Raw genomic sequence first — 14,701 nt, 5'->3', positions numbered from 1 at the left:
CAGATCTTCTCTCGATTGCCATCTATTCGAGAGAGTGATTGAGCTTTGCTGAAAAATATCGACAGGTGAGAAAGTTGTTCGGAATTTACGAGCAAGAGCGTAGCCGTCGCTGATATTCAGTGAAGCCCGACAAGAAAGTGTGTCGAACAGCCGTGTACGTACACGTACTACGCCTCGACGTACCTTTAGAAACACGATGACGCACACCGTCGCAGGAGAAATGCACATGTCGGTTGAGCACAGCCACCAACACACTCTCGTCGTTTATTCAGTGCAGCGCTATTCAAGATGGAGAGAAAACAACGCACGTATTCCGTAAGGTGGTTGTAAACAAGAAAGTCCGGCAGAGGAGCGTCTTTCAGCGAGGCAGGGGATCAGTAGCCGGAGAAATGGCGAAATCTGTGTTAAGCTCGGATACATTGCCAAAGGCGGGTCGGGTCAACGAAGGTATACACCCTTTTTCCTACGTCTTCTGTCATACATGATTAGAATTACTCATTAGATTGGCATCTCTAATTGTTTCCCGCTTGACGGTGTCGTAGTGTGCCGTGAGTGGTTGGTACACGAAGATGGAGCGCTCGCGTATCGCCTTCAAGATGAAGAAAGTAACAACACTAAAATTCATTTGCAAAAATATCACCAGTTTACGATGGTATCGTGTACTAACGTACGTTATTCACAGTCAGGGAGCATTACACCGGGAACAAGGTTCGTAACGCACAAGTCAGAGAAGATCTGCCAAGGGCCAAGGTCGAACAGGAACTGGAGACGATCAGATATCAATCGTACATTCAACAACAGTTTGTATTCGCACTCTTGCTCTGGTTCTATTCTTCCGTTGAGATTTATTTGGCATTATGTCTTATTAGGGAAGAGAGGGATGCCCTTGTCGCAAGGCAGATCGCGTTATCTCTGGAACGGGAGGAGAGGCAAAAAGAGAAGGAACTGCAGGAACAGATGAGGCTACAGTTGAGGCTTGACGACGAGGCAGCGCAGCTTGAAATCGAACGTCATATGCAAGAAGAGAAAGACGAGGTACGGTGAAAGATGTTCTGAATTTTGCGACACCGAAGACTCTAGCAATAAAATCATAAGAGTTGTTCATCGATCTGATCTAATGTTTAAATAAATAAATAAAGGAACTAGCGAGGAAGCTGCAGCAGGAAGAGGAAGAGAAGGCCATAGACAATCACGATGGCCCCATTAACGAACAGTTATTGTTAGACCAGAAGATTGCGATGGAGGAGCAGGACGCTGAACTGGCACGGATGCTTCAGGAGAAGGAGCGCGCGAAAATAAGGAAGGCTAAGCAGAGAGCGAGGCAGAGGAAGCTGGAACGACAGCAGCTTCAAGAATTAGAGGAGCAGAATTTAACAGAGAAACCGCAACGACCCGATAGACTGGACTTGAAAAGCGCACAAACCAAGAATAGAATGCAACAAGCTTTGAGCTACCCACAGTATCCCGATCCCGAAGAAATACAGATACTGGACGACTCTTTGGAACCTGTGAAAGAAGTGCAGAACGTGGCTGCGATCATCGATCCTACGTACAACGGAAGTTTGCACAGAAATACTTCGAGCAGCTCGAGCAGCACGGTAAGCCCTACGTACGCGTTGCCCACGCCTCCTCCAGAGCTGATGAACGACGAGACTCCGTGCTATATGCCCATTCAAGGACAACGAAGAAATCAAATGCAATCACCGTCCCAAGCTCACGAAGAGAAGCACAAGCGTCGCGTGAAGGATAGTTGTAAGCAACAGTAGGAACAATGTATGTTAAGTTTTCTCTTTGTCTCAGTAAGAGATATTTTTCGATAGAACATTTTTGGTTGCCATGAAGATACGATGTAAGTTATTTATCGTAGAAATTCTTTTTATTCGCACTTGAACCTTGCTACAACCCTTGGGTTGTTTTCCAATCCGATATAAAGAAGCACCATTTCAATGTTACGTTGAAAGTTCGTCTTTTCCCCAATCGAGGATATTTTGCTAGAGAAACGAAAGCATGATTGTACAAACAGAATACTTCGAGGATCATAGCAGGGTTAAAAACAGATACGAGTGTTTTTGTATCTTCCGTTTACAAAGATATTATACATAACGAAAGCAATACGAAGATAAATGTGCCTTCCGAAAGGATCACGGTGTGAGGGAATCAACGATCGATATACATAGAACATTTAATAATGTATCGCACCGTCCTCAATTTTAGATCTGCCTTTCTCGATGTATATATTTGTATCGATCTTACAGACAAAAGAACACTTTATTATACGATTATATCAAAGAGATTTTTATGCAAAGAAATAGCAAAGTATGTAATCAGAATTAAGATTAAACAGAGAGGATTCATCTAGTGTATTTAATTACGTGGAATAAGCAAACAGTTCATGTACAAAGATTGACCATTTAGACTGAATATCAAATCGAAACGGGCTTTACATGAATTTCTTAGTTACATGCTCTCTAAATTACCTATAGATTTAATATATACGTAAATATTTCTTACTATCTTCTTAAAGCAAAATGTTTCTTTTTTAATTATTTAAAGCGCAGAACCAAGAATAATCTACTGCCAAAGAGGACAATTTATAACGTTCATTTTGTACCAGAAGAAGTTTAGTATTAGCAACGCGAAAGCTCCAGTCTTTTTTTTTTTTTTTTTAGAAAAATTTATCCGAGGCCGACAGACGCGTGCTATAAAGTAAGAAACAAGTGCTCTGTAAATCAAACGATATCTAGACGTTATTTCTGTGGAAAGATAAGGTGGAACGATCGTGTTACAATTTTTTTTACAATAATTCTACTTACAACGTAGACACGGATCATTTGTAGTATTATTTAATATTGCTTTAGTATTTAATCTTAACTAAAAATAGTTACTTATTTATGGTGATTGGAATCTTCGCTAGCGTTAGGTATTTGTATTGTATTAATCCTTTTTTACATTTATTGTATGAATACAGCTATACATGGGTATATTAATAAATTATTTACAAAGTTATGATACACGTTCTGTTCTGTTTTTTTTTTTCTTATCGAAAACCTCCGTACAATTATACGTTACGACGACAATCCGTTCTGCAAATTCACTGTGTGATACAAAGAAAAGGATGAGTTTAATTGTAGCAACCGTATTTTTGGCAAATAGGTGTATAAAACTAATGAATCTTACGATTTATAGTGTTAATGTGCTAGCTACCTGCTTTTATTTATTTATATATATATATATGTATATATAATACATTCTCCCGAAATTCTTCGCTGCTTTGATATCCCGAAAGTACGGATTAACGAAATATTTCTATACACCTGTCTACACGCTTTGGATACTTGATGACGCTGGCCAGAATGAAGAATGACAGATATGGAAAAATGTTAACATTAAATAATAATTGAGAGCAAATTTATAGATTATATAAAATAATCTCTCCTAAATGAGATACATGAATTTAAAAAAATACGCTCCACGCAAAACAGTTATAGGTGTGCAATATGTTAGCATACGTTCCAAGCATTAAACGTCACACGAGATTACGAGCTGATAAAATATATAGCTATCATAGCTTCTATTACACTCAATATTCAAATCGATAGGAAAAGAAAATCCACCCCCCTTTCTCTGATCCACATTTCAGATATTAATCAATGTGCTGTGATAATAACTTCGCATCGTGTTTATCTCACATGGTCCCACGGTATTGTGATCTCTAACAGAGCTGTTGGTGTATCTCCGAATACCTCGCGTGATTAGATTACCCGAGGTATGCGTGTACATCTTGGATAGTTTAACCAGGTCGCCTGTCGGAGAAATTTCTGTTCTCTGGGTAGAATCAACAGCCCTAATCTCTAATTCACCTTTTCCCCTGTGTAATCAAGTCGTTCGAAAAGCAACTGCATTCCATTTTTCTCCTTTTTACAATATTATCCACTGTACATATTATTCGGAAGAAAGCACTGTATACGATCTATCATAGATCGTTTTTAAAATCGAATACAACTGAATGTACGTTTAAAAAAAAAAGTTAAAAAAGAAAATTTCATATAATTACATTTTAATTTGCCGTACTTTTTCATCTCTTGGGTAATACAAACTCTGTTCTACAACGGTGAACAGTCACGGGATCTTTCACCACTCTGGTTCTCCAATGAACACTTCTCTTCTCTTCTTTTTCGTCTTCGCTCAGAGTTGGAATGGAATTATTTAATCCTCTGTATTGAAAAAATCGTGAAAAGGTATCATATTAATCATCTGTTTTCATAGAAGACAGAAAGGTCCGTTTTACTCTGTGCAAATAATACTCAAGACAGACCTTTCCATCCCTCTTCGTAGTAGAATAAATAAAAAAAAACCATTTATGTAGCATGTATTGTATAGAATATTAGATTTGAGTTTCTTAGCTGGTCTTGGTAGTGTGAGCGAACATGTTGCAAAGCATTGAATGCGAGAATAGTCTCAGTGCCATGTATACAGAGTGGAAGATAGGGTAAGTACAATGGTGCCAGTAATAAAGGAAGTCAATCTAATTGAAAAGTAACCACCTACGATGATCGGGAGCCGTGGTCTTCGATCTGGTGTGGGGAGGTGAGAACATGTACTTCGGTACTTCTCCAATAGCTGAAAACATTTTAAACAGTCAATTCACATAATCAATTAATCTCTCTTAAACTATGCTGAGTCTAGCTTACTGTTCCTCTAATATTACTAAGATATACCTTCCAATGGTGGATCGTCCGTTTTCTTTGGTTGCGAAAACGAAAATTGTTCATCAGGTTCATCCTTTTTGGGCTCCTGTTTCTTCGATTTCCTGGTTCTTCTGGGTTTTGGCGATGTTTTGTCCTCTTCCTGAACGGCTGTCTCCGAAGCAGCGCGTTTCCTCCTCGCGGAAGCTTTTCTGGCACCAAAATTATCCACTGGACCGACGGATTCCGTCGTCTCCTCCTCCAATATCGTCTCCTCGAAGATTCCTCTGGCTCGAGTACTCCTGACTCTCCTCTTCGTCTCAATCTGAGACAGTTCCACGCTCGTAGCTCTCCTCTGTCGGGTGTTTTGGGCGACTTGCTTGTCCTTGCCCTTAACAGGGGTGTTTCTGTCCTTTGTAGGCACGCTTAGAATCTCTTCGAACTCCTCTGGTATCGAATGTATCGACGATCTACGACTACGCGTATTCGCAGCTGGGCTGTTCACTGTTTGTTGCACGTGCGCCCATTCGTCCGCTGTGGTGTTTTCCTTTGCCACACTGGCAGCCCTTCGAGTCCTCACCGTACTGACTGTCTCTCTGGGGACGGAACTACCGCGTTTAGACCTTGCTTTCGAGGTGGCACTCGGTTCTTCCACCTCCTGTTCGCTTGTCGTGGACAACTTCCTAGATCTGGTGTTTATTGTTCTTGCTCCAACAGAGGACTGTTTCGTTTTTGAGCCTCTGGTCTCCGTCTGAACCTTCTCCTCGTCGTCTTCCACAGTTAAACTTGAGGTCGACGACAATTTACTGCTCCTCGTTGATGATTTCACTGGTTCCTGGAGCTCCTCTTGCGTAGAAGCAACCTGTTTGGTGCTTCCCCTTGTTGATGTCTTGGCTTCAACGCTTTTCGTTTCTAGAGAAATGTCTTTAGTTACAGAAGATGCCCTTCTGGTTCTGGTTTTCCTTGGAGACGAGGTTCCAGATGATTCCTCCGAGCCAGAAGAAGCTGTCCGTTTGATATCGTCTGCAACTACCACAGATGCGATTAGTACCTCTTTCATGAGAGAACTGGCTCGCCTCGACCGCGTGGTCTTTGCAGAAACCTTCGAAGGCGAACTTAACGGAGACACGTTGGTTTCCTTCGTTATCGAGGAAGCTCTGCGGGACCTAGTCATCCTAGGTGTAACGTCTAGCGATTCAGAGTCTAAATTTGAAGTATTGACCGTATCCTTGGTCTCTGTGCGTTCTGGCGAATCGCGAGCAGAGTTTCTTCTCGTTTTTCTGTAACCAGAATTATTATTATCGATTCCTATCGACTTCTCCTCTGACTCACGCTTTTCTGCAACTTCTGCCTTCCTTCTGGAGAATTTAGACTGCTCGCGTACATCCTCTTGCCTATCCAGAGGCGCGCTGCTCCTCTCCATTTCGTCTACTATCTCTATACTCGAATCAGATTCATCGTCTGTGATGTTTGATGCATCGCAGATGTTTGTCGTTTGCATTGGCATAGATTTCGCTTGTTCTTTCCTCCCCTTATCATCGAATCGTGGAATCACCTCGTCGCCGTTCGAAGATTCGTCGTCAGTGATGTCGAAATGCTCGCCGTTCTTCAAATCAGCGTGCTCCTCGATATTTGGACCAGGTTCGTCTCGCATCTTCTCGTGGATCGACCACTGTCGTTGTTCATTGTCCTCCGCGCGACTCGTATTGTTCTCAGTCACGTTTGAAAGGCTTTTAAACTCTTCCTCCTCGTCCTGCTGTTGCTTGTTAGCTTCCGAAACCTTCATCTTCGAAAGGTCTCCGTTTCTGTACTTACTATCCACGTCCTCTTTCGACTTCTCGCTGTTATGCAACTGATAACTGTTCGACTGGTGTACACTGCCCGATAGAATCTGCGTGTCCGTGTAAAACGGACCTGGAACTATGTTCTCCTCGTTGTCGTCCACCTCCATCGACTCCACGTCCCTCGAGCTGTACCACGATTTACCTGGCTTGAAACTCTTCACCAGAGGTGTCGATGCAGCTATGCGATTGTAACCAGAGTCCTGTTGCTGGGAAGCTTTGGCCAAATGCTGTAATTCACGCTCCGTAGACATCCTCGAGGGCATGGTCGCCTCGAAGCTGCTGTTTGGCGAGAGTATCGCGGTCGAATGGATCGAAGTGGACAGCGTACACCTCTTGGCTCCATGTAAGGGGGTTCTTAATGAGACTTTAGAGTGATTATCTGGTGCGTTGACTAGAGAAACGCTAGGAAGAGAACTGTCTGGCCTCGAGCTCTTAGCTAGAGACTCGTTCGCGGATTCTGTGGAGGTCATCGTGTAAGATCGTCTAAGACTCGGTCGAGGTCGAGCTGCGAATACGTTGGCGCATGTTAAACTGCTGCCCGACAGAACAGCGCTATCGGTTAGTGATTTATCACTGGCTACAGGACTCTGATACAATTCGTTGCTTCCCTCGCTAACGTCAAGCTTGGAAACGTCCTCCTTGCCGTTGGTCTCGCTGTAAGAACCGCTGCTTCGCGACTGACCGATGTTGAATCGTATTTGACGATTGATCTTGCGCTCCCTATCCGACACTGGACTGTCCGTCACTTCCATCTGGTGGCTATCGACAGTGGGTGACGTCGAGTTTCGTATAAGCTGGCGAATCTTTAGAATAGAGTGTGGCGTTTCCGCTGGAGCGTCTCTGACACTGGATATCTTGCGTTTCACCAACGGAGTGCTGAACGCTGCGCTAACGGCTGCCTCGCCGTCGTCTAACAGCTTTCTGCGCTTGGCTCGATCCGGTGTTCTCATCCCATTGTCCTCCTCGTCGTGGATAAGCTGATCTAAAGTACGCTTTTTATTATTCTGTACTACTACGGGAGACATTACACAGTTTATGTCGATCCTGTCGTTGTTTGACCTCAACGTGGCGCAAGGAGCAGTGACGAAGGGGATCATGGACTTGTCCCCTCCAAGGTACGTCTCTCGTGCCTTTCTGATTACTGTCTCGTAGATGTTCGCGGTCCTCTGAGAGCTCTTGTGATGAGTCATGGGTCTAGGGTACCTGGGCTCCAATCCAGTCTCTAAGCTAGTTTTAGCCATACCAACCGAGAATCGCTTCATCACGTCGGGCAGGGTTGCGTTGTACGCGTTCAGCATATCGGTATGCACGTTCTTCGAGCTGGGAGTGTTGAATGACGCGGTGGAACTTCCGTTGTTCGCTTCCATGTAACGACACCGTTGCAAGTAGTACAACAGCCTTATATCTTCGGATTTGGTTTCGTCCAAAAATTTGATGAACATATCCTCCTCCTCAGAGTCCAAAGCCAAATGTAAAATGTTGCCAAGTTTCCCATAATTCTTGCAAGCCTGAAAGAAGTACATCAACAGCTGCGCGTAATGAGACTGCGGTCTGCAGTGAAACGCGGACTGAATTAAACCGTGCTCCACCGATAAACCTATCATGGTACTCTGTTCTTGAAAAGACGATATCGGGGGTTTCTTCACGCGTAGATACATCAGTGCTAATTTGTGTTGATTGTTTTTTATCAGAGTTCTCAACACGAGTCTGTGGTGCCAGTCTTTGACATCCGAATCGCTGACCAACTGGCCAGTCATCATGTCCAGAAAACCGTGATAGTCCTCGTGATCGAGAAGCCAGAACGCCTGGGTGAGCTTTATGAGGCTGGGACTCATCTTGAAAGAGGAGGGATATTTAATCAGCTGATCAACACCGGGATAAGAACCCTGCAGCAGCATGGCCAGGTCCATCAGAAGGTATATGGTTATCTGGTGCTTGCATTCGATCTCGCTCGACGCTTCCTGGTCGCAATCCGTTAGATAACTTCTGAGCAACGACTGCAGAGAGGGTGGTGGATAGTAACCATAGGTACTCGCATCCCCAGTTTCCCTTTCCCATTGCAAATTCAACGCTGGACACTCTCGCGCGATTAACTCGTCTATGAAGAATACCTCGTCGTTCTTCCCTTGAGTTTTATCGTTCTTGGTCGACTCTCGTTTCTCTTTGTATAAAGCGGACAGCTTGTCGTAAGGGTAGGGAATTTTTAGAGCGAGAGAAATCGGCAGGGACGATTCCTCTTCGAGATTTTGCGATTCAGGCAACAAACCCACGTCGTAGAACCAAAGGAGTGCCTGAAAGTACATGGATACTCGCATCAACGCTCTTCGTTGCTTGATCAGACTGCTCGTTTCGAACGGCAGTTTGGCCACTATGTTAGACAGACACTCCAGTTGCTGGTAACAGAATCTCAGCGTTTTTACTTCGGATTCGCCGATGTTGTTGCCCGATTGATCGAACAAGGGTATGCAAAGACGGTCTGCGATCATTTTTATGCTGGACGCGCGCTGTATTCCCCATTTCAGAAAGCTCGGATACATGTAGGCAGCACTCCCGTCCGACCATTCCTTGGCGCATCGTATCAGAAATGTCGCCCAACGCTGCTCTAAGCATAGAGACAGTAACATGTCTCGTTGAGTGTTAATGTCGCTAGAAAAGGAAACTTCCGTATTAAAGGGTACTAATCCAACGGACAGATACTTGTGGAACATTTCAGAGGGTTGAGTCAATATGATAGGTCCTGTAAGAGCCATTTCGCGAAGTAACTCGGCTTGGACACCTCTAGAGAGCCAATAAGTCAGCTTCGACACGCTCAACTCTATCCATTCGAGGGACAGAGAGTTGGGATAGAATAATTCTTCCGACGAGCTTAAGCTGCTGTTAGGAAATTCTTGCAAACTGCGAGGAACATAGGCACAGCTTATTATCTCATTGTTGGTCACGTCCGATGATCTGTGTTTCATATTGTAACAGGCCAGTATGCTGTTAGGATTCTTGCAGTCACTGACGGTATGAGGCATCTGCTCTTTGTACCATTGATTTAAATCGAACAGCAGGTTTCTACTAGTGGTCGAAATCAGAAGTAAACTGTCTTCGCCTCTCCTAGACTCTGACTCCGTTTGGTCGACATTCGTTGTTCTCTCGATCGTGGACAACGTTATCACTTTATCCTTCGGGTCTAATTCAAACTCGAACTTAAGGCAAGGCTCTGCTTCCAGATTAAAATATAAATTAGTTCCTCTGTCGCAGTACTTTCGCTCGAACAATAAGGCAAACATTCTCAAAAGTGGTGACACTTTACACGAGTCATCCTCGTAAACTACCCACAGATAGTAAAACGGTCTAGGATCGTCTGTCGGCTCCAATAGTGCTAAATGTGTTACCACCATGGTTTCAGCCACAGGCTGACTGATCCAACCCACAGAACCGTCGTTCTGCCATATTATCACTCTGCCCAAACATCCTGATATTAAACAACCAATTTTCGTTGAACTGATTACAGTATTTGTTAATTTTTCGTTCAGAAAAGCGTTCGACTCAAAATCTTCTCTGTTGAAGCAAATATACTTTTCTATACCTGAAAACATATGTAAGTACAATCACGCGCGTCGAAATAACAATGCAGAGAAACGAATAGCTCGAATTATTGATGTACTTACGTCGATTTAACAAATTACAAGCCATGTGTTTGCTACTATTTCTATGGAAGGAATCTTTCGTTGTTAAAAACTCTATCTCAGCTGGAGATGTTTCGTCCATTATAACAGACAAATCTGGTACCTCCCAGCTAGATCTTTGAAGGTCGATCATCAGATGATAAAGATTACGCAATACTACACAAGCTATACCATCCATTTGCATAAGAATATTGTCTGGTCTCTTGTCATTGAATTCCTCCCATTCTGCTCCACCGGATACGATACAGACTTGTTCCACACCAGCTGGCATCTATCACGACACACGTTTAAACATCGCAACCATATACAAATCCATGTTATCGCCATACCGTAACACCTACCCTTATAGCTCTTAAGACACGAGAAGAGGTGCAATCGAAGATGCACAATAAGCCCGCCGAATCCTTGATTCTAGTAGCTTCATTATCCAAACCGACGAGTAGTAGCTGTAAGTTGCCGCACTGAGAGGGGAACTGACAAACGCAGCTAATTCTGCCTTGAAACGTCCACGAGCTGGTGCTCTCGCCGGTCTTCGCGTTGATCACCACCAAATGGCATCCGTAACTTAACCAGGCGTGCGTAGCGTCGTTCAGGAAACCACCGCAAATACCATCGTAACCATTATATACATCCGAACTATTCGACGGTCCATTGTCATCCCCTTCTACGTTGTTCAAAAGATTCGTTACCGACTGCTGAATGTCCACGACGCTGCGCACCTGTGTGAAACAACGCTGTTATTAGATCAGCAGTGACATCGCTCTGTCGGGGCATAAACAAGTGCTGTGATAACCATGTTGTTTTCGTGGCGTATATTTAAAAAAAAAAAAATTGTAACAGAGAAACAGTCTGTCGAAATGGTGGTTGGTTTACCTCGCAGCTGACTTCTTCCAGCTCTTTCATGTTTCACGGAGGATATTAAAATATATTAAGTAGGAAAGAATCATTTATAAGCGTTCTCAGTAAGGTCACCATAAGGTTATGCTGCCGCAAAATTTATACGATCCTGCTCCAATAGGAATAACGACCGCTGCAGCGAGCTCCTCGATCGCGTGTATTCAAACGGCGATCATCCAGCAGAGCGTTCCTGGAAACGGTGCAATTTAGAGGCACGCGGGAAAATATTTAATATCACTTTCAAAATTCGTTTCGCTACTCGCGTGCGTACATTTTAAAACTGTAACTATACAACTGCGAAGTACGTTAACAAGTGTTACCAATCGCGCGTTCTGCCAATGGTATTCAAATTGGACACGCGATGGTTGACTACTGAGGTATCGAATCGAACAAGAATCGTGAATGTAACGACGAAGAAAAAATTGGTCTAGAAATTTTTATTAAAATCTGCTTCTAGTGTATTGAGTCGATTATTTAAGAAAAATATAGGTCGAAGAATTTTTATCGTCCATTGCGTTCTGCGTCTATGAAAAGAAAATTATCTCCATTGCTTATCGTTGAATATTAAGTTCTGTAAGAAGTCTTTCGAAAAGTTTCGATATTGCAAAATAAAGCAAAGATATTGAGAAATAAAGAAACTAACGATACGCATTGTTTATTACAATAGAACGTATTATTGCAATGATTTGTATATTGACTCGAGAAAGTACAATTTAAGGCACGCTAGAGCCCTCTTAACGATCTTTCTGTAATCACTCGATTGTACATCTATAAGAACTTGTTTGAAAAGTTCAATAAATCTGATATTTATATCCCCTGTTTTTCATGCTCCTTTTGTAAAGATAAACATAATATGTTAACAATTATTTAGGCGCCAGTATGAATTTTGTATACTATAATAACAGTCGCGGTTGAGAGGTGCAGTATTTAACAGGGTTAACCTAAACGAATGTGGCTACTTGTTTATCAAAAAGAACGTAAACAATTTGCTATTATCAACGAGTCACGGAAGAATGATCGTCGTGTTGTAAAATGTCGTATCAGGATTCACCGTTTTCGACCATGTATGGTCAGGACGATTACGACATCGACGAGGATAACGACGAGTACTTGGAGGACGATCGAGACGCGGAGGAACAAGACGAGAGTGACGAAGGTACGAATCGATTGGAATCTTCTGAGATGGTTGCGTAGCTCTTGATATATTTCAGAGGACTTCCTATAGAAATTATTATTATATTGGAAAAAATCCATAAACAGAGACTTTGCGAATGTATTTTGTAGTTAGTACCTTTATAAGTAGTCGATGCAAATTTTCAGACACCGAGGAAGCAAGCGAAACGGACCTTGGAAAATCTGAAGAGTATACGGAGATAAAGGAGCAGTAAGTTGAAGAATTTATAGTAGGAAACGATAACGTTAGAGTACAATTTGTAAAAGTTCTGTGCGTCCAAGGGTCAAGCGCCTAAATTTTCCAGAGTGTACCAGGATAAGTTGGCTAGCCTGAAGAAACAACTGCAGCAATTGAAGGATGGCACGCATCCGGAGTATAATCGCAAGTTGAAGCGCTTGGAAGCTCAGTATAAAGAAAGGTTCGAGTTCAATCTCGACTATAAGATCGTTCCTGAATGTAATTACTGTACACGTGGATTACTTCAACTGTATCGTTTAATTACAGGCTACGACTGAACATTATTTACCGCGATTACTTGACGGAATGGGTAGAACGGGATTATATATTAGAAAAGAAGGCAGCTGTGAAGGAGTTCGAGGAAAAGAAGATAGATTTGAAGGCAAATCTGTTGACAGATATGGAAGAGAAACGAAAGATGATAGAATCGGACAGACACACGATGGAACTTACCGGTGATTCAATGGAGGTACAAACCTGAAAGTTAAGGAAAAATATATATCGTAATTCACACGGACAAATGATTGACATCGTGTTACGTGTGTCGTAACGCTTTCTTGACCCATCTGTTCATTGTTTAGGTGAAATCTGTAATGACGAGAAAATTACGGAGACGACCGAATGATCCGGTACCTGAAAAAGTAGAGAAAAGAAGGAAACCGCCTCCGGCGCAGTTGAACTATCTGTTAGACGAAAAAGAGATAGAGAGCGATTTAAAAGCTATTAGTCGCGGTAAAGTATTGACCACTGTTCGAAAGCCAGGTACTGACTGAAAATTCGCAAGTAATATTCAAGCGTTAACGATGTATAATTCTTTGCAGCAGTATTACCCCATTACAATGCAGTAAACATGCCTTCGCAACATATTCCACCGCCTTCCGACACCCCTATGATAGAAACTAGGATAGAGGACGGAAAGCTTCTACATGAAAGGCGATGGTAAGTCCGTTTTCATTTTTTTAATACGAGATACGAAAGAGACTTGCACATTTAAATGAGAGATTCGTAGGTTTCATCGTGGTCAACCGGTGTACGTAGAGGGAAAAGACTTGACGAGGTTCGGGGCGAACATCTCTGCGATCGGAACTGAAGCTGTAAGCAAACACAAGTGTTAATACAATCGTATAATTGTTTTTCCTTTTATTACATACGATGTTATTTTCTCTTTTAATTATAATTTCCTCGATTTTTGCAGATTTGGGTGAAGAAAGTATCAGATGGTAGCAAAGTGCGGATATATATATCTCAATTAAGTCGGGGGAAGATTTCGATTAAAAGAAGAGCGTCCTAGTGATGCGTTTCAGCAAACTGTTCGTTGTAACGACGTTCAAGTGTTCAGTAATTCTTAAGCTTGTGATACGTTAGAGTTGTAGTTTATTGAAGTTCTATTTTCTGGATTCAATATAATTTTTACCGCACTTGTCTTTTGCCACCAATAAAACCAGATCCTCTGGTGATACTGTATTACCATGTACAACCATATAAAATAAGAGAAAAGCAACAGGGTCATCATAGCTAATAGTAAATAAGTTGTCCATCGTGCTGGCGAAAAGCTGTCGTAATTACTTCTCGCGTAATAATCGGTCGCGACTATGCAAATATAAGAACATCCGATCGCCATGGGTGTGACGATGACTGTTCGAAATAAATCTGCTTTCAAACTGCGAACGTGCAATTGATGTTGCTGCTGATTGAGACACATCCAAACTAGGATAGAATATAAAACGTTGTAGCGAGGAGTTCGTGCAATGCAGAAACGGTGTCCACACAGTTCACAACTATTTCTGTTACTCTCTTCAAGCCAACGTTCTAAGCATTTCAAATGAATCGCACCCATAGTTCCCTTAAACAAATTTATTTCACTTTATTTTCCTTTTTCCTTTCAAGTACTAATTAGTAACATCGAATAGTCAACCTTGCACTTGCAGGGATTTGTAACGGGCAATTGTTGAGAAACATCGTGACAGATACGGCAGTACACGTCCTCATCCAAAGATTTAAATCTTTTATTCAACTCATGTTTTGAATTATGTTTCCGTTTTGTGGTCTGTTTAATATCTCTTCTCTCCTGGCTAGATTCCGCTTCAACTTTTGCTATAATATTTTCCAGAATACTTTCCACAGAACTTCTCCCATTGATCATTCTAATCTGTTTCTATTTATTTAACCTCTGTGCATACTTATAATATA

The 14,701-nt window shown here is 42.3% G+C and overlaps 4 protein-coding genes across 6 annotated transcripts; 2 read left to right on the top strand and 2 right to left on the bottom strand.

Annotated features, from left to right (window-relative positions):
• Positions 1-346: 346 nt before the first annotated feature.
• Positions 347-2,657, top strand: LOC143426774 (uncharacterized). Of its 2 annotated transcripts, XM_076900408.1 has the most exons (5): positions 347-447; positions 543-605; positions 683-800; positions 870-1,035; positions 1,140-2,657. In XM_076900408.1, exons 1-5 carry the CDS (start codon positions 390-392, stop codon positions 1,764-1,766), a joined length of 1,032 nt encoding a protein of 343 aa, XP_076756523.1. In that variant the 5' UTR covers positions 347-389; the 3' UTR covers positions 1,767-2,657. The 2 variants fall into 2 exon arrangements, with proteins under 2 accessions (XP_076756523.1, XP_076756522.1); XM_076900407.1 differs by having other exon boundaries at positions 683-1,035.
• Positions 2,658-4,160: 1,503 nt separating this feature from the next.
• Elys (AT hook containing transcription factor 1 homolog) lies at positions 4,161-11,417 on the bottom strand. 2 transcript variants are annotated; one of them, XM_076902239.1, is made up of 6 exons: positions 11,077-11,417; positions 10,545-10,922; positions 10,186-10,474; positions 4,719-10,103; positions 4,549-4,620; positions 4,161-4,214 (listed from the first exon to the last, which is right to left on the bottom strand). In XM_076902239.1, the coding sequence occupies exons 1-6, from the start codon at positions 11,104-11,106 to the stop codon at positions 4,207-4,209; spliced, it is 6,162 nt and encodes a 2,053-aa protein (XP_076758354.1). In that variant the 5' UTR covers positions 11,107-11,417; the 3' UTR covers positions 4,161-4,206. The 2 variants fall into 2 exon arrangements, with proteins under 2 accessions (XP_076758354.1, XP_076758353.1); XM_076902238.1 differs by lacking the exon at positions 4,161-4,214 and having other exon boundaries at positions 4,406-4,620.
• A 506-nt stretch (positions 11,418-11,923) lies between these two features.
• On the top strand, positions 11,924-13,966 carry LOC143426752 (sin3 histone deacetylase corepressor complex component SDS3). Its single transcript, XM_076900377.1, has 8 exons — positions 11,924-12,256; positions 12,421-12,484; positions 12,579-12,692; positions 12,779-12,980; positions 13,093-13,273; positions 13,333-13,450; positions 13,521-13,605; positions 13,707-13,966. The coding sequence occupies exons 1-8, from the start codon at positions 12,133-12,135 to the stop codon at positions 13,800-13,802; spliced, it is 984 nt and encodes a 327-aa protein (XP_076756492.1). The 5' UTR covers positions 11,924-12,132; the 3' UTR covers positions 13,803-13,966.
• LOC143426749 (E3 ubiquitin-protein ligase MARCHF3) lies at positions 13,857-14,654 on the bottom strand. Its single transcript, XM_076900374.1, has 2 exons — positions 14,427-14,654; positions 13,857-14,354 (listed from the first exon to the last, which is right to left on the bottom strand). Exons 1-2 carry the CDS (start codon positions 14,652-14,654, stop codon positions 13,857-13,859), a joined length of 726 nt encoding a protein of 241 aa, XP_076756489.1.
• Between the last annotated feature and the right edge of the window lie 47 nt (positions 14,655-14,701).

The sequence above is a fragment of the Xylocopa sonorina genome, chromosome 9, assembly GCF_050948175.1.
Source record: "Xylocopa sonorina isolate GNS202 chromosome 9, iyXylSono1_principal, whole genome shotgun sequence".
Taxonomy (NCBI): Eukaryota; Metazoa; Arthropoda; class Insecta; order Hymenoptera; family Apidae; genus Xylocopa; species Xylocopa sonorina.
Note: the sequence above shows the minus strand (reverse complement) of the source record. Positions and strands in the feature narration are given on the sequence as shown.

Coding starts and splice junctions, on each gene's coding strand:
- Elys (XM_076902238.1), bottom strand. CDS start 11,106: ATGAAAGAGCTGGAAGAAGTCAGCTGCGAG. Junction 10,475..10,544: donor GTGTCTTAAGAGCTATAAGG/GTAGGTGTTACG, acceptor GTGTCGTGATAG/ATGCCAGCTGGTGTGGAACA. Junction 10,104..10,185: donor TTGTAATTTGTTAAATCGAC/GTAAGTACATCA, acceptor ATATGTTTTCAG/GTATAGAAAAGTATATTTGC.
- LOC143426774 (XM_076900407.1), top strand. CDS start 390: ATGGCGAAATCTGTGTTAAGCTCGGATACATTGCCAAAGGCGGGTCGG. Junction 448..542: donor GGCGGGTCGGGTCAACGAAG/GTATACACCCTT, acceptor ACGGTGTCGTAG/TGTGCCGTGAGTGGTTGGTA. Junction 1,036..1,139: donor TGCAAGAAGAGAAAGACGAG/GTACGGTGAAAG, acceptor AAATAAATAAAG/GAACTAGCGAGGAAGCTGCA.
- LOC143426752 (XM_076900377.1), top strand. CDS start 12,133: ATGTCGTATCAGGATTCACCGTTTTCGACCATGTATGGTCAGGACGAT. Junction 12,485..12,578: donor TATACGGAGATAAAGGAGCA/GTAAGTTGAAGA, acceptor TAAATTTTCCAG/AGTGTACCAGGATAAGTTGG. Junction 13,451..13,520: donor CTTCTACATGAAAGGCGATG/GTAAGTCCGTTT, acceptor AGAGATTCGTAG/GTTTCATCGTGGTCAACCGG.
- LOC143426749 (XM_076900374.1), bottom strand. CDS start 14,654: ATGATCAATGGGAGAAGTTCTGTGGAAAGTATTCTGGAAAATATTATA. Junction 14,355..14,426: donor CAAATCCCTGCAAGTGCAAG/GTTGACTATTCG, acceptor AATTTGTTTAAG/GGAACTATGGGTGCGATTCA.